The following is an 18,431-nucleotide window of genomic DNA, read 5'->3' on the forward strand; positions in this document are numbered from 1 at the left end:
AATTATTATATGGTCTTTTGCTCAGATCCCTGCTGACATCTTAATTGCTAGATGTAAACAACATCCAATTAGTAAATGTTTATTTTTTCAGTGGTATGTTTCATATCTAATGTCTTCACTCTGAAGCTCAAAAGTATACAACTCGTGGAATGTTGATTTAACAGTTCATGTTCATCCAGTTGGTTTTGTTTTCAGAATTTCTGATCCCCCAGTAACTTTAATAATTGTTTGAGCTTCATAAAGATACAGAATTTTTGTTTTATGAGCGAGATTGCAGGCTGTTACTGATCTCTGATTCTATTAACAAACTGCATCGTTTTGTCAGTTCTTACATACAAACCTGTGATAGCATATTCTTCATACTGGGAAGTCAAGGGTTCAGAAATTATCAGATTTTTTTTTTAAGTACAGTCCTGGCAATAACTTATATCTGCATCTTATTTCAACCTTCTTGGGCATATGACTTTTGATATACCTGTAATTGAGTACATGCTGCTTTTCTAGTCCAGTCAGGTTTTGTTGGAGGCAAATTTTGTTTCAGGGGTTCTGAAACTGTTCCATTATGATAACTAAGGCAGGGGAAGCAGGAATGCTTGAGAGGCCATCTTCATAAGCAAATTTTGAGCTGAACTAAAATGCTGATTCAAATTCACCAGTACATACATAAGAACAAGGCATTAAGAGAGCTTGAATTACAGACATAGCACATGTAATTCTAGGATTGTCTAATTTATGAATCTTTAACATTGCTGAAAGTGAAAAGAAGGTTTTGTAAAAAAGATGTTTGAATGATACCTTGGAGAGTTGCCACCTTTTCTTGTCTTTTGCAAAGTCATGTATTTAGTTGAATAATTTTAAACCACAGTGTTCAGAGGTGGTCACCAGTTGTTGCTCCTCATTTCCTAGGCTTTATTTTGACAACTTGAGGTGGGTTTTTTGTTTCTGTTTTTTCTTCCCCCTCAAAATGCTAAGCATTCATTACTGTAATGGAAATAACTGAAAGCTCAATTTGATTGTAGAAGCTTCCACATAAAACTGTATTGTCTGAAAAATGAAGCCTTACGTCTAGTATTGGATACCCTAAAATATGTGAATATGTTAAGGTTTAATCTCTGTGAGTCTCATCATGAGTCATTCCTCATCTGTATTCAGACTCAGTTTCTTTTTTTACTTTTGTGATCAATTATTTATGTGGGAACTATGCCTATAGTGATCATCACCAAAGGGTGAACACTAACACCATAAGGATCAGTGTCATGCTAGGTTTTGCCTTGTGAGTTGACAGTTTTAGTCAGAGAAGCAGCTTGTATGCTCAGTCAAAATTGCCTGGTACGTTATTTTAGTTGGCTTTCCATGTGTTGGAAATTGATTTCAAACTGAAATTCAGGGTATTAAGTGATAGCATAAAACTGAGACTTCACTGTTTTTTAGAAGCAAAAAGGTCATCTTCTCTGTCATCTCACCGTTATTTGAACTACAAGAGTAGGTGATGGTTATAGGAAGTTGCCTTTGTGAGCAGACGTTTGGAAGGGTAGGGGAGAGATGAATAGAATACTTTGGTGGATTTCAGAGATATGTTATGGTACATAAAGGAAGCCTAAAAAGTCCCATTTCCAATTCTGGAGAACTGTTAAAGATGCAATTGTGTCCCAGTCCTGTTTTGTTTTGGCCTGGTTACCTAAACTGTTTCCTGTTATGTTTGCTGAAGTACTGTCCTCTAGGCTTTTCATCCAAGTTTCCATTTTTCTGCTCAGCTGGTTTGGTTCCCCCTTCCCCCGCCCCGCCATGTCCAAATCTACTATTGATGCAATTAGCATCCTGATATTCTTGTCTCGTAGTCTATTTTCTGTCTTCTTTTTGTTAGAGGAACATGCAAACCTCATCTACGTTAATGTGAATCCCAGAACTGGAGGTAAAGGAGGTGGGGGACAGAGCGCCTGGATTCAAGGATTAGTGTGCTCTTTTGAATGCCTTTAGGCCAATGTATACACTTGTTTGCGCTATATATGTGTACTTGTGCAGTATTAAACAGTGAGACTGAGAGTCTGAGCCTTGCTCTGGGATAGTGGCATCTTTGACATTTTACCGGATTTGTAATGATAATGTGAGCTGCTTTTTCTAAAGCAATTGGATATACTTTTTTGTCTACTGTAAAGGCATACATGTAGCTGACCATATCAAGTTTGCAGGACTTTGCTGTTAAATTAAAAATGTATGCAAAGCTTTCTCTTCTTTCTTTTTGTTTAGTTTGTATCTGAATCTTTTGTAAAAGTGCTCAAGTTTCTGTTATGCCAGGTTGATAATGATGGTCCACTGTTCAGGATTTTTATGGCATAAATGGAAATTGCTATGGAAGAGCTCTCACTCCAGTATTAATTACACTTAAGTTTTAGTAGCTAGAGAGTTATTTATGTTGTTATCTTCTGATGTCTTATAAAATGTAAAACTGCTTTTATCATGTGTCTTGGTAAGCTGTTTGTATATGTCTTCTAAGACAGCTGAGGATTTTTTTACCTTTAAAATTTATAAAACTTAGGAAACTGTAAGTACGGTTTTACAGTTGACTTAAACTGATTAAAGATCATGCTGAAGCTGAAAGGTTTTGTGAGTGGAAAGAGGCAAAAGTTAAAACTGCTGCTTTTGATGAGAGTTGTCTTGTGAAAGCTCTGTGCAAGTTACAAGTCTAACTTTATTGTAACTACAATTTTGGATATCCTTAAGTTGATAGTACTCAAAAGTACAGGAACTTTGTATGGACTTATTCTTTAGTGCAATCAGATTGTAAGAGGTATGTAACCTTACATTAGTATGACTATACTTGTTGCTACTGTGACGGGTTTTGCTAGGTATAGATCTCAGAAACAGAATTAATTTTTGAATGCTGCTTCATATTGTGTGTATGTGTTCTGTTTTCATTTCTTGAATTAGTATCTGAAGTCCATATATCTCCTGACGTTCTTCTGGAGCACTCCATGCCTTCTTCCTGCCTGGTTCCTTCTGACTCGTTCACTTTATCAAGTGATAATGTGGCAACAGCTATTCAAACAGCCAACAATGTTATAAACCCAACTGTTCTTGAAGAAGAGGTAAAATCACAGTTTTTGTGTTTCAGTATGGGCACTTAATGTATCAAATATCTTAGCATTGTATCTTTTCTGTGCAAATTTAGGTTGAATTGCCTTTTAAGAGCAAAAGGCGGTTCTTGGATTTCTGTGATACAGACTTTGAAGTAAAATAATTTTAAAATTGTGTTTAAATCCTATAACTGGGGAACACCATACTACTTTGGTATGGACTGCAAGAGAGGTAAGTGTGTTAAAGAGTTATTAAAAGTTAAAGGCATGCTGATAGTGCTAGGCATGAAAGTAGGAAACCACAACAGAGGGTTCTCTAAAAAAAAGGTGTTAAAGCTGTAAAGATTATGGCTGCACATATATCATACATATCATACTTGTATGTTTTCTCAAGTGGTTTTAGGATTGGAGAATTAACATTTAATTTTTACTTAATTTCAGTTTTATTTTTTTATTTTATTATATTTTACTTCATTTTTTTCCCCTATCACTTTTAAAGTTTAATTTTTTTTTTTTGTGATCTGACGCAGTCCTAGTTGTGTGATCTTGATCTCTCCTTGTGGCTGCAATACTGCTGAGAACTGATCTTAACTTCTTTTGCAGGGGTGAACGTGTTTAGTTTTTAACTGAACGATTAGGTGAGCAAGGGAGGGAAAAGAATTTCTGCCTGGAGACTAGCACAAGAATGCAAGATTGCTGTGGACGAAAATTAAATAGATTTACACCCCCAAGTGAATTTTTATTGCCATTGATTGCAGTGACACCTATTTGAACAAGTTTATTGATTGTAAAGTTACTTCTTTCAGGATGCATAGTAGTATATACTTGAATTAGAAAGTGCTGTTGTCTTTCTCTGAACAAATCAGTATTTTGGGCTAGTTAGTGATCCTCCCATTTCCAGCACTTACTTGGTTTATTATTTTTTTTCACGCTTACGGTGAAAGTTGAATTTCACGATTAAGTCAGATTTCCATAATCTGACCATTTAAGAGCATTTATCTACAGCTATTTAGACAACTTGTATAAAATACTTGTTTTGATTAAACTGACTCTTACTGTTTTTCCTTTGAGCACCATCTGTATATTCACACTTTGCAAAGAGTGTGGCTAGTACAGCTCCAATAATTCAGTCTTAGTAATGCATTAGTTATTGTTTTGTATTTGTTCCCAGCCTAACGGTCTGGAGAAAGCCTATAAAAAAGTGAAGAAGAGGTGTGGCCAGATACAAACAATACCTCGGAAATTTTCTTAGAAATCCAGGAGTTGTGGGGTTTTTTTTCTTGAGAGGTGGGAGTGTTTGCTTGCTTTTTTGACTGATGCCAGCCAGGGTCATTTTCTGTGTTGAAAGCTCTTCATCTCCCTCTCTGACAATGTTTTGATAAGTAAATTTCTATTACTGTCAGGAAGTTCAATATATGCTTTTCTTCAGCCACAACAGACCCTGTCCTTTTTGATTTTGGCTAACGGTGAAATGGGAATAACCTGAATCCTTTCTTGTTTGAGCTAGGCCAGCAACTTTAGCTTGTGTGCTCTCTGGAAAGAGCACTTTGGATATTCCAAAATACTAAGGCTTAGGTGTATTTTTAAAAACTAAAAAGTAATTTGGTTAGGTAATCTTACTAAAAATAATAAATACACTTTGTTACTTCTGAATAATTATGTGTGCAAATTCTAATTGTAGGCCGTGTTTCAGTCTTCCTCATCTTGTTCTGGTCAGCTACTGACAGACCCAGGGTTCTGTAAACTCTCTTTTTAATGCAGGAAATGATACAAACTAAAGAATACAACACTAGCAAGCGTTACTAAAGGGAGAAAGGGGTGTTGAGAGGAGGTCCTTTAAGATTATTTTGAAATGGGGATCAGACTTTGCACTTTTGGATAAAGCTACAGGAAGATGGTGGGCATAAAACTGTAATAAAATATTCTTACACCTATTAGAGGAGGATGTTAGGAGAACTGTATTATTCTAGAATTGTGTCTCCTGAGCCTCTTGAGGTTTCATGTTAAAAAAAACTTCAACTTTTCAGGTTCCAACAGCTCAAGATTAGAGTCTGGCACTGCCAAAAGTCGTGTAGTACTTGGAAGTAGAATTAGCACATCTAGGTTCTCTGTGCTTCTTACAGAAGGGGAATTCAGAGCACAAACTGCAGTTTTCTTTCTGGCTGTTTTATCTACTGGATCTTATGTATCCACTTACAGTCAAGATCTCAGCTATTTTTGTTTCTTTCTTTGAATCCTTTGAGAGATACTTATTTATTGAAAAGTCAATCTATTATTTGAGTATGTTTGAAATAAAAGGTGTTAAGGGAATGGATTAAATCAGATCAGTCAAACCTCTCTTAAACTTACTGAGATGTTCCTTTCACCACTCCTCCCCAACTCTCAAGGGCTCTTGGCTTTCAAATTGTTGTTGAAAATGTGGCAGCTGAAATTAATTTACCAGCTTTTTTCTTTGAAGTTCCTTTGCTGTGGTATAAACCAGTTTTTGCCTTTTTTTTTTTTTAAAGAAGGAAAAAAAAAAGCTTTGGCTTTTGTTAATTATACCACAAAATATTTTAAACCTCACCTAATTGATTTTTGTGCTTTTCTGAAAATACGGGCTTATTATCAGTGTTTCATCTGTTTTGGGTTGTGTATTCTAGAAGCCTCTGTTTCAGTTTTTGTGCTTCTACAGTTCACTGAAATAGCATTAACTAAATGTTGTAGACATGTCCCAATTACTCTTATTCTGTTGGTCTAGCCTCAAGACGAGATATTTATTTTAGCACAAAAAATTTGTATTCCCTTTCCGTGGCTACTGTTTGCAGTCTGCATTGGGTGAAAACATGGAGTGACTAATCCAAGGAGAGTTTATTTCCCTGTAAGCCTGATGCTTTGAGACAGATGATTCAGTTTCACTTCTGTCTCCTCACCTCTTGAGTATTTTGACCTCATTGGAAACTGAGATAACTGTGCCATCCTCCTTCTTAAAGCCTTCTCCTAAAGTATTCTTGAAAAGCAGTCAAGGAGATTGGAAGGATTGATGTGAATCCATCTAGAATTACTAGCTACTATTCCATTGTTGGAGCTTTCTTTTTGGCTTGCACATCCTACATATGAGAGTGTGCATGGTCAATTTCAGAGAAGTGTGGTTTCAAAAAAGTAACCTTAATACTTAAAGTTCTTAAGTTCTGTAATGTCATCTGGAAATGAAATTTGACTTGACTGGAATGTTAAAATCCCTTTACCATTTCCTTTACCGTTTTGTTTCTCGTATGACTTAGATTCAAGCAGATGTTCCAGTTGCCTCTTTGAATGTAATTGAAGACAAGACTTTGGTTACATCAACCATTGCTTTGGTTGATGCCGAGACACAGAGAACAAATGAACCAAAGAGCTACCTTCAACAAGCTGTTGCAAACCTGGAAATCAAGCTTTGCACTGCTGAAGAAGAAAAATTAAAAATTAGAAAGGTATGAATAGCTTTTTAATGCGAATGTTTGGCATTTATATAGGATTTAAATATAGTTGGAGCTGGCAGAGATTTGCAATGCATTTTTTGTAGAAATAAGCCAAATTCCAGAGAAATTGGCTAAATTTAGTCAAAATACTTTTTTCTTTTTTTTTTTTTTTTTTCATGTCTGGTGTCTATTTTAGGCTGAGTTTTTCTAAAGTTTCAGGGAAAAAAAAAGAAGAAAAAAAGACAAGCTTTCTTAGCATGGAGCCATGTGGTTAGAAGGTATAGTGGTTCCCATGTTTTGGGAGTGAGTGTGGGGTCACTGAAGTTGAAAGTGCCTCTGGCTGTCTTATGCATGTAACACACAACCCTTCTTCCCCCCCGCCCCGCCCCCGAGCTCTGGTAATGAAATTCTTCATATTCCTTCTGACCTGAAAATGATAGAGTACCAAGCAGGCACAGGTATGTGTCTGAATTAGCAAAAGGTCACTGAGGCATGGGAGAGTAAGTTTAATTTCTGCTGTTTTTAATACTGTTCCTTGATAGCTATTAAGGTGTGCTAGGGAAGGAGGAAATGGCTTGTTGGAAATGAAAATGAAGATGAGTAACTCGGCCAAATATGAGGATGTCTGGAATGGATTGATTTTGCTAGGAATTAGGTGTATAGAGGAGGGCTGGAAGGGAAGCATGAATGCAGACTGTAAGAGGAGATCGGTTGAGAGCTAGGCTCTGAATTGAAGAAGTGTTGCACAGTCAGTTTCTATCTCTACAGCTGAATCAAAGACAGTGAATCTCAAGAAGTGTTTTTATTATTTTGTCCAAAAGCAGGATTGAATTAAGCAGACCTGCTGCTCTTTCTGTCCTGCTTATGACCCTCTCAGTTGTGCCTTTGTTTGAATAGCTGTACAGTGATCTGGCAGGTCATTTGTTTCTGTGCTGGCTTCCTGCATAGCTGCAGAAATAGTTGTTCTTGAGCAACTGAAAGGGTGCCAACAGCTTATGTATAGTAAGAATGAGTTTGGTAGGAGCAACAGCTGCATTAAGAAAAAATAAAAATCTTTAGCTCTTTGTATAGCAAATAATTTTGAAGTTTATTGTCAGTAGTGTAATTTTCCTTCCTGCCTGTTGGTTCATGTTGGTGAGGCTTCTAGGCTGGCTCTCTGCAAGATCACAGGATATTTTAAAATTTTATTAATTTTGGAGATGTAGGTAGAGATCATTAGGGTTGTATGTAATGGGATTTCTGCCTTTTTAGTGAAACCATTTGCTAAAAGTATATTTAATATGCTGCTTTTTCAAATGCAGAAAAATATGGAAATAATGCAATAGAATAGTTCCAATTGGAAGGGACCTAAAATGATCATCTAGTCCAACTGCCTGACCACTTCAGGGCTGACCAAAAGTTAAAGCAAATTATTAAGGGCATTATCCAAATGCCTGTTAAACACTGACAGGGATGGGGCATCAACCACCTCTCTAGGAAGCCTGTTCCAGGGTTTGACCACCCTCTCAGGAAAGAAATGTTTCCTATCGTCCAGTCTAAAACTCCCCTAATGTAGCTTTGAACTATTCCCATGCGTCCTGTCACTGGAACCCAGGGAGAAGAGATCAGCACCTCCCTCTCCACTTCCCCTTCTCAGGAAGCTGTAGAGAGCAATGAGGTCACCCCTCAGCCTCCTTTTCTCCAAACTAGACAAACTCAGTGCTCTTGACCACCTCTCATAGGACGTCTTTGATTTTAAATACCTTATACTTCTTGAAAATGCTGTCTCTATTTAAAGACTGCAATCAGAGTTTTCTTGCAGAACCTTTTATCTCTGTGTATATTGTGATAACAAATGTCCTAGTCTTCAGAAATGACATTAGTTGGAATGATTAACTGAATCTGTACTTTCACAATTCGCAAATGTTTGTAACTTCACATATTTTATTTTGTAAACTTTATAGGAATTAGAATATTTACTGGAAAAACATAGTATTCTAGAAATGGATTTCTTGAAGGAAAGAAAAGAAAAAGTAATTTCGCATCAAGATCATTACAAGACGCTCCAGGTAATTTCTTTCTTGTAGTATTTTACTTTTTTTCAGGAGGGTTTGGTATAGAGTATATTTATGTCCAACAAATACTCTGTGAAGTATCTAGAGGCCTGCTCCAAAGCCTTTTGAATTTAAAGAATTTCGTCTTTAGATCAGAGCCTGACTTTTGACATTAGCGGGAATACAGGTTTAATAGTCCACTTGTACATTATTGTAACTTGGATCGTTCGTCCTTATTATGATCTATTTCATAGAACAGATGGAGAGAAAACTTTGCACAGTAGATGTTTGGTTAACAGTATGACTTAGCATGCTCAGAGTAGCTATGGCCCATTATTGGAAAAGTATGAGCTGACTTGAATATGGAATAGTTTGTGTTGCATAATAAGAATCTGTAAAGTGTAATTAGATGCTAGACAATAGAATCAAAATTGCTTCCATTGAAAAAAATCAACATCGTTCATTAAATATATGTGTGAAGTCTCACATAAAAGACAAATTTTTCATTGAAGCTTTTGGTTTTCTTCCAGTGTTGTAGCAGGAAAACTAAATATTACAGTTACAACATTTCAAAAGTTTCTTGTTGGTAATTCAGCTTCATTTAATTTTTTTGCTGCTGTGGATGGTTTTTAAGTAGCTACTGCATTGTTTGTTTCCCATTTGTACGTAAGGGTTGCTGTAATAATTTGTATTGAATTCCTGGCTGCAGTATTTCCTAGAACTTATGGTAATACAATCATCTAATCTTTTTTTTTTTTTTTTTTTTTCTTTTTTATGTGTGTAACATCCTACTCAATGAAAGAATTGTTTGCTTAGCTATGTTGTAAAAATAAGTTTTGCTTAAAAACCTTCTGATTTATGGAGTATCATACCGGCTAAAGCTAGCGATCATCATAAACGCTTGACAATAGAATTAGTGAATTTTATTTTTTAATATTTTCATGATGCTCTTCAAGCAGAAGTATTTAAGTAGTGGAAATGTTACTGAGGTTTGGAAGTATCAGTCTGTCTGTATCATACCTCTTTGAGTCAGGTACTACAGTTTTCAAGAATGGCAATAAAAGGGTCATAACCTTTAACTTACTCTGTAGAAAACTCATGTACTTCCTCTTGTTGTCTTCTGAATATAGCCAGAATCAAATCAGAGAAGAAAAGTGAGTCATGCTTCTAAGAGCTGACAGTTAAAATTACTTTCCTGAAACTTGAATATTGGATGCCTTCTGTTAGTACAGCTTTTAATGCCAATTCCTTTTGTCTTTCTCCTTTGGCTCCTACAACACTAGGGTCAACACCTGTGGCCACACACTGAGTAAATCTGGCAGCTACACAGTACAGATGTCTGTCTTGCTAGCATTTCTTTTTTCCAGTAGAAACAGCTGGTTATTAGTGTTGTTGACTTGAAAAGCTTAAGAGCAGACTATAGTAGTGACTCTGGCATAGCTTTGGGAGCTGTCAGGATAAGACTTCCAACTGAACTGATTCTGGCATCCTAAGCTGTAGGTGTGCATTGACTTAATTCCTCTTAAATGAAATTTCTATGTTAATATTTGAGTATAATATGTAAAACAAATGCCTCATGAGATAGTTCTAACTGCTTTTTACATGAACATGCATTATATCATGTATCTTTATATTTACAAATTAACTGGCTTCCGGCACTTGTGACATAGGGAATTCTCAAAAGCTGGTTTGGAGGTAATAGAGACAGTCAGTTAGTCAGATATTTAACAAGGTGGTATTTACATTAGACTCTTTTTTGTGAAGTTATTATGCTTAGTTCTGAGAGAAGATTTCATTAATCTTTGTCAACTAAGCCAGTAATTCTTTTTTTTTTCTATTTTCCTGTTGATTTCTGCCTCAGTCAAGGGTGACAGTTGTGTTACCACAGTTTTGTTGTCACAAAACTGTTTCAATAAAATATGCTTTCAGGTTTTTTGATATTTAAAAAAAAATATTTTGAAAGACAAGGTAGGAACATAAAGCATATTACAGATGTTTTCTGAGTTGGGTTAGCATGCTGATGAAGTGAATTGTGTTCTGGACTAGTCACAAACTTTCTTCATTGTAGGTGTGAAAAAAGCCTTATATTTAGTTTGGTAGTACTGTGTCCTGGTTTTGGCTGGGATAGAGTTAATTGAAGGGGAGTGATAATCACTTCTCCTAATTGGGGGGGGGTGGCGGGAGGCAGAATTCCAAAGAATTCCAAGTCTTTGGTATAGTGTTAGCATTTAACCAATGGGTGACAGTGGAGTGTTGCCACATTTATGCTTGTGTAAAAGAGAAAAGTAAAAAGTTCTGTTTCATCTAAATAAAATGAGCTTTAAAAAATCAAGATTGAACAGACTATGTAGTATTCTCACATTCTTCTTGTTTCCGTATGTTATTACAACAACCAGAGACAGTAAAGGGGCAGCAGTGCGTTCCTAAATAGAATAAACAAATTGCTATTAACTAGTATTATAGAGTTATTTGGCTATTTAATGCAATGGTCTCTTTGAGAGCTTGAGTTCATACAAGCTGGTAAAATTAGAGTTATGATTCCCACATTCCCGCTTTGGTGTTTGTAGTATTTAAGAGGAAGAATAACATAATGTAATTCTAACTTCTTTGCATACGAAATGTAGCTGAGTTAAAATTACTGTCGGAAGTGTAATTTTAGTTTTCTTGACTTGTGTGCAGAGTTACAACCATAAAGTTGCATAAATGCAATTTTAGCCTTATAATTCCTTGCTTATTTTGACAGGAAGGAAACAGGTGCAAATGTATGTCTGATTTTTTTGTTTGTTTTTTGTTGGTATGTCAGTCTTATTTTTTCCGTTTTTTTGATCACACAGTCATATGTACATGTTCATCTCAACTTTTAACACCTCAGCTCTTCTCTAAATGTGAGGTGCTGCATATTTTCAAGACATTTAGTGCTAGTACGTAGTACATAGTTTTGACCATAATGCAGAATTAGTCACCATTTTAATCCTATAAATCTAAAATTTTGCTGAAGCCCCATTGCAATATGTTGTAGAAATGAATAAATGCTGCATTTTAAAACTGCCGAACCCCAATTTATAATATACTGAAAAATCATCAATAGCAAAATGAATACTCATGTTTAGTAAGTGATGTTCTCTTATTTGCAAATCAGAGAGGGAGCATTTAATTTGAGAAGGGAAAATAGTGTGTGGGTTCTAGCACTCTGAGTGGAAACTTAATTCTTTGGACAGATTGTTTAGCTGATAAGACTTCTGATGTTTGGTCTATCTACAGACAACTGTTTCTGATGATTCACTAAGAACTGTGTCATACTTTCCCCCTGCTATTTCTTTGATTTACCAAATAGTCACATTTCAAGTAATACTGCATTGCTGCTGGAAAATTCTAGTTGTAGTTAAACACATTCCCACCCCTCTCCCCCATCATCAACTCTTTCTGGAAGTTAAGCAGGCTGTTTTTCTAAAGAACAATACAGTTGATGTGGTGCTAACCTTCTTTTTTAAATAGATTCTTTTTTCTTTTGGCAACTGATATCCATTCTTCTAATTTAACAAATCTATAGTTGTTTTGAAAGCACCAAAAATGTTTTATTTTGGAATCCTTGGTTTCTCTTCTGCCTTTTTTTAATGGAACGTCTTCTAAATTTGTATTGAAAAAGTGACTTAAATGTGCTTATTTTATTTAGGAATATTCCTGTTGCAAGAAGTCATGATTAAAAATGAATTAGCTTAATACTATAATTTCATTTTGAATATTTTTCTGTGTAAAAAAGCAGGTCAGATAGACTCCCTGTTTAAATGATGAAAGGCAAGCAAGGAAGCTTATACTGAAGAAAACAGTGACTGAGCAGTACATAATGATCCAAAGAAACTTCACTAGGTCATGCAGTAACACCTAGCTGGGATTAAATGGCTTGGTAACCTAAGTACAGTCATTGCTGGTATTAGATGTTGTTTCATTTATTTCTGTAACTGTTGATGTTTTGGGAATGATGTACCTGTGCAAATGTCACATTAAATTATAAAGCTTCAAGTTATGGGAAAAGACCTTACGTGCAGTTAAGACAGAAAAAGGTAAGCTTGAGAATTTGGGCTAGTTTCTTCCCTCCTAATTCTGAGGCATGAATTTATTTTTATTCTGGTTAATATTGCCTGTTAATTTTGGGGTTTTTTATATATTGGATGCATATATCACACACATTCATATAAAGCAGAATGCATACTTTATTGTGTCTGTCTCCTTGTTTTTGGAGATGACACTTCAAAACTTCAGAATACTTTGTAAGGTATATAAGAATTAAAACTTTATGTTAACTCTAGCTTCATCATACAATTTTGCCTTTAAATAGAATTGTACAAAGAGTGATTTTGATGTACTTATAATTTAGGACTGAACATAATACGAATCTCAAAAATTGTGCCTAATACATGTAAAAATTTGTTTCTGGTCAGAAGGTGTTGGAAAAGGAATGTTAAATAATGTGGCTTAATGTGATGAGGACTGATTTTGTGTGTATGGATCCTTTTAATTTTTTTCCTTTCTTTTAGTTTTTAAAATTATGTGCCCTAACTGTTGCCCCACCACCACACTTCATGAAGTTTCTTGCTTTCAGAATTCCATTAAGCCTCATAATATTTCATTTTGTATCTTAAAATCTTCGATTTTTAGATTCAAACAATGTCTTAGTAATCTCAATATTAATGAAATAAATGGCTGAATAAGTAAATACTAGCTCTAGTTGTTACATGCTAAACTTCCTATAATGAAAAGAATTTCTATTGGACAGTTGGCATTATGTTTTTGCAATTCCAAGAACAAGAAACAAGGTAACTAATTTTGTCTTGCTGATGGCAAAATTCAGTTTTGCAATGGTGACAAAAGATGTTCCAGAAGTAAGTAGAGATATTTGTAGCTGAGAAGGGTGAAGCAGCTTTGGAGAACTGTGGTTTTGAGGTCTGAAAATGTAGCAGTGTTCCAAGAAGGGGAGGAGCAGAGCAGTTAAAAGTTAAATAGAAATTACTAATAGGGATTGAGGAGCGAGAAGTTAATCATAGATATTACCCCTCCTCACTACTCCCGATGTGATCTTGTCCAAGGCCTAGCACTTCTTCTAATGGACCTTGTCCTATAACTGATGCCATGTGGCGCTGATCTGGACACAGAATAGCTGGTGTGCATAGGGCACGGATTACTGTGAGTTAGGGGTAACTCTTCTGGTTTGCACCTTTCCTAAGGCACCTTTTCCTTCCCAGTTCCCTGCATCACTGGATTTTTGTCCTCTCCTCCTTCTCTGTTTTTATTCCTTCTTCTATTTCCCCACTTGTTCCTGACCTTACTTACCTAATGGATAAACTCAGCCCTTCTGTGCCTTCCGTCTGCCTTCACTTCCTTTCTTATCCAGTGTTGACAACTGGGGAGTATAAGTTTGTCTTTAATATGGGTGCTTCCCAGCATTTGAGAGAACAAACTGCGCTGTCTAACTTCCCCAGCCTCTGTTTTGTTGTTGATACAGGAACACTGTCCGTTTCTAGTCAGCGCTAGAGCTACAATATGTGATCCATCAGCTGTCCATATTGTGAGGAGACTCAGTGGCTGAAATCTGAGGACACATGAGAGAAATCTGAAATGCACATCTTCCTTGAATAATAGTCCTGTTCATGTTGACAGTAAAAACGTGTTAAAGTTTACATATTTGGAATGAACACAGGTGATCCCAGAGAGAAAGAGAGAAAGCTTCTTGTTCTGGAAGACCCCAGTGTTGTGCTTTTAGCGTACATAAGCAATCCTGGCCTTGTATGAACATTCCTTTCCTAAAGTAATTTCTAGAAGCAATCTTGCCATTGGATGTCTAGCAAAACAAACTCTTGGAAGCACTGGCAGTTGAAGTGACAGGGTGAAATGGTCGTGTTTCCTAATGCTAGTTGGCCATATGATGAAAAAATTTTGTATCCTGTATTGGAAGATACAAGTTTCTGTGGACGAAGTATTCCCTGTGTGTTAATACTATAGTAAATATAGTGTACTCCCATGCAAACAGATATGTCTTTATCCTGTTTTGATAAAGTTGTGGTTTAGCCCCAGCCAGCAACTAAGCACCACACAGCTGCTCGCTCATTCCCCCTACCCTGATGGGATGGGGGAGAAAATCGGAGGAGTAAGAGTGAGAAACACTCCTGGGTTGAGATAAGAACAGTTTGATAGTTGAAATAAAGTAAAACAGTAATGATAATAATAACAATATAATAATAATAGTAATAATAATATACAAAGCAAGTGATGCCCAACGCAGTTGCTCACCACCCACCGACCGATACCCAGACAGTTCTCGAGCAGCAATCGCTGCCCCCTGGCCAACTCCCCACAGCTTATATACTAAGCATGATGTCATATGGTATGGAATGCCCCTTTGGTCAGTTTGGATCAGCTATTCTGGCTGTGTCCACTCCCAGTTTCTTGTGCACCTGGTAGAGCATGGGAAGCTGAAAAGTCCTTGACTAGCATAAGCAGTACTTAGCAACAACTAAAACATCAGTGTGTTATCAACATTCTTCTCCTACTAAATCCAAAACACAGCACTATGCCAGCTACTAGGAAGAAAATTAACTCTATCCCAGCTGAAACCAGGACCTATAAAGAGACCAACTTTTCTATTTGGGGGGGATAGCTCTTGGGGGAAAAAAATTATGATAGTGATGGAAGATAACATCCAAGAATTTGTCTGTTGCCGTTATACTGAACCTAAAATTAAGTACAGCATGAGTAAATAATGTTCTTTCTTCAAACTGCAGTTCACCTGTGAAATTATTTTTGTATCATTTTGACTGCAAAAGTTATCTCCATTACAGAGGAACTGATGAAGCAGGGGCTGACAGATTTACCTATGTTTGCAAGCTAAGTATACCTTGATGTGTTTAATGCAACAAATCTCTGAACTTGGTAATTGAAAGGAAGAACTTATTTATGCTTTTCTGAGATATTTCCGCCCCCAACATCTCTATATGAGTTTAAGAGGAAAGTTACTGTTTTCCTTTAGTGAAATGTGATGACATATAAGAATGCTTATAGCAAAAAAAGCATAGCTGTAGCCTTTTTTGTGCCATAGTTTCAATTAGATTTTGAATAATTTCACTTTAACTTCAGTTCAGGTTGGGGAGGGAGGGTTGAAAGTATGGACTCAACCATAGGCTGTGAAACAGGTTTTCTTGTCTTGAGCTGGCTCTGGAGATCGAAGGATGACTGACATGTCTGCCTCATGCAAACAGCAAAAATACCATACTGTTTTGCTGTCTTTCCTATATCTGTTTCTCAGCTGTTGAAGTAGGTTAAACATAACAGCTTCCATGCTTGCACGCTAGCTGTTTTATGTTTAATGACTGTTTCGGTTTGGCCACACATGAACACTAGAAATAACAGTGGCAATTTTAATATAATCTACCTGGGATTTTAAATGGGAATTGATTAACTAATTCACATAAGAATCTTCAGAAATCTCTCAAATTTGAAAATATCTTGTGTTTCTTAATGGAAACTGGAGACTTACAGTTGATTCAGAGTCTTGGCCTGGAGTAAATGATATCCAGTGTATTGCTGTGACTGACTGCTGCTTTTGATTGCAACATTAGCAGTAAAACACATGTGAAAGCTCAATTCTACTTTGTTTAATTAATAAATATCAGTCACAAGGTTAGTGACTCACAGAAAACATCTGATGGTATTTGACAGTTATGTCATTGTTATATTTTTGCTATGATGTTTTATAGTGAGTTTTTCGCTATATATCAGTTCTTAGTCTGAAAAATACTGTTTTAAAAATAATTGTGATAAAGTAGAAAAATTCCATCTAAAACATCTATTTCATTCACAGAATTATTGCAGTTGGAAGGGACCTCTTGAGATTCGGTTTCTCACAACATTCTTGCCTCTAAATTGCAGAGATATGGATTTGATGGATGGACTATTAGATGGATAAGGAATTGGCTGGATGGCTGTATCCAAAGAGTTACAGTCAACAGCTTAATGTCCAAATGGAAACCAATAATAAGTGATTGCCCCTCAAGGGTCTGTACTAAGACCAATACTGTTTAATATCTTCATTAGACATAGTGAGATTGAGTATACCCTTAGCAAGTTTGCGGTTGACACCAAGCCGAGTGGTGTAGTCAATACACTAGTGGACTGATTGTCCACCTTTGTACACAGTAGTTCTCTGCAAAATTGCTTTCCTGCCATTTGACCCTCAGTGTGTACTGGTGCATGGGGTTATTCCTGCCCAGGTGCAGGACTTAGCATTTCCCTCTGTTAAACTCTAACCTGTCAAGGACCCAATGAATGACAAGGTGATCAGGTATATCATCAACTCCTCACAGTTTTGTATCATCTAGAAACTTGCTGAGGGTGCATTCTGCCCTATAATCCAGGTCATTAAAGAAGAGGTTAGACAGTATTGGCCCCAGTATTGACCCATGGGGTACACCACTTGTCACCAGGTAGACTTTCTGCCCTCTGGACGCAGGCACTGAGCCATTCTGAAGTCCACCTCACTGTCCACTTATCCAACCCATACTTTGTGAGTTTGTCTATAAGGATGTTATGGGAGACAGTGTCAAAAGCCTTGCTAAAGTGGAATCATAGAATTTTTGAGGTTGGAAAAGACCTTTAAGATCATCCAGTCCAACCATTAACCTAACATTACCAAGTCCACCACTAAACCAATTAAGGGCAGAGTAATAATTTCATGTTTCCTGTCTTGGTGGCTGGATTATTTTTAATGAAAGTAAAAACTAGGAATCATTAAGGTTGGAAAGGACCTCTAAGATCATCAGTCCAACCATCAACCCAACAGCACCATGCCCACTAAACCATGTCCCAAAGGGCCACATCTACCGATTTTTTTTTGAACACTTTTAGTGATGGTGACTCCACCACCTCTCTGGGCAGCCTGTTCCAATGCTTGACTACCCTTTCCGTGAAGAAATTTCTCCTAATATCCAATCTAAACCTCCCCTGATGCAGCTTGAGCCCATTTCCTCTCATCACTAACTACTTGGGAGAAGAGACCAACACCCACCTTGCTACAGCCTCCTTTCAGGTAGTTGTAGAGAGCCATAAGGTCTCCCCTCAGCTTTCCCTTCTCTAGGCTAAACAATCCCAGTTCCCTCAGCTGCTCCTCATAAGACTTGTGCTCCAGACCCTTCACCAGCTTTGTTGCCCTTCTCTGAACATGCTCCAGCACCTCAATGTCTGTCTTGTAGTGAGAAAAGTAGAGATAAACAATATCCACCACTCTTAACCATAGAAGGCTATCAGGTTGCTTAAGCATGATTTTTCCCTTCGTAAATCCATGCTGACTACACCTTCTATTTCATGTGTCTGGAAATGGTTTCTAGGATCAGTTGCTCAGAAGGATCAGACCTTCCTGGGGACTGAGGTGAGGCTGATGGGCCTGTAGGTCCCCAGATCCTCTTTCCTGCCCGTCTTGAGGGACAGGCATGACATTTGCTTTCTTCCAGTCCTTGGGAACCTCCCCTGATTGCCACAGTCTTTCAAAGATAATTGAGAGTGGTCTCACAATGACATCAGCCAGCTCCCTCAGTGCTTGTGGCTGCATTCTGTTAAGGCACCATGGACTTGTTTAAGTCGGCTTTGTTTTAGTGTTCCCTAACCTGATTGTCTTCCACTGAGGGTTGAAATCTTCCTTGCTCCAGACTTTCCCTTGGGTATCAGGGGCCTGGGATTCCTGACGGCCAGTCTTACCAGTAAAAACTGAGGCAAAGAAGGCATTTTTCATGTCCTTTGTCACCAGGGCTCCTGCCCCACTCAGCAGCAGGTTCATGTTTTCCCCAGTCTTCCTTCAGCTGTTAACACGCTTGTGGAGTCCTTTCTTGTAGGCCTTCATG

The 18,431-nt window shown here is 37.1% G+C and overlaps 1 protein-coding gene across 1 annotated transcript in view; it reads left to right on the plus strand.

Annotated features, from left to right (window-relative positions):
- The window catches only part of CCDC91 (coiled-coil domain containing 91), a 133,314-nt gene that overhangs the window by 6,198 nt on the left and 108,685 nt on the right, over nt 1–18,431 (plus strand). Inside the window, exons 3-5 of the mRNA XM_075707682.1 lie at nt 2,929–3,086; nt 6,338–6,526; nt 8,458–8,562. Of these exons, the coding sequence (XP_075563797.1) occupies nt 2,929–3,086; nt 6,338–6,526; nt 8,458–8,562 (452 nt within the window). The remainder of the gene's footprint in view (nt 1–2,928; nt 3,087–6,337; nt 6,527–8,457; nt 8,563–18,431) is intronic.

This window comes from Pelecanus crispus, chromosome 1 (assembly GCF_030463565.1).
Source record: "Pelecanus crispus isolate bPelCri1 chromosome 1, bPelCri1.pri, whole genome shotgun sequence".
Lineage (NCBI taxonomy): Eukaryota > Metazoa > Chordata > Aves > Pelecaniformes > Pelecanidae > Pelecanus > Pelecanus crispus.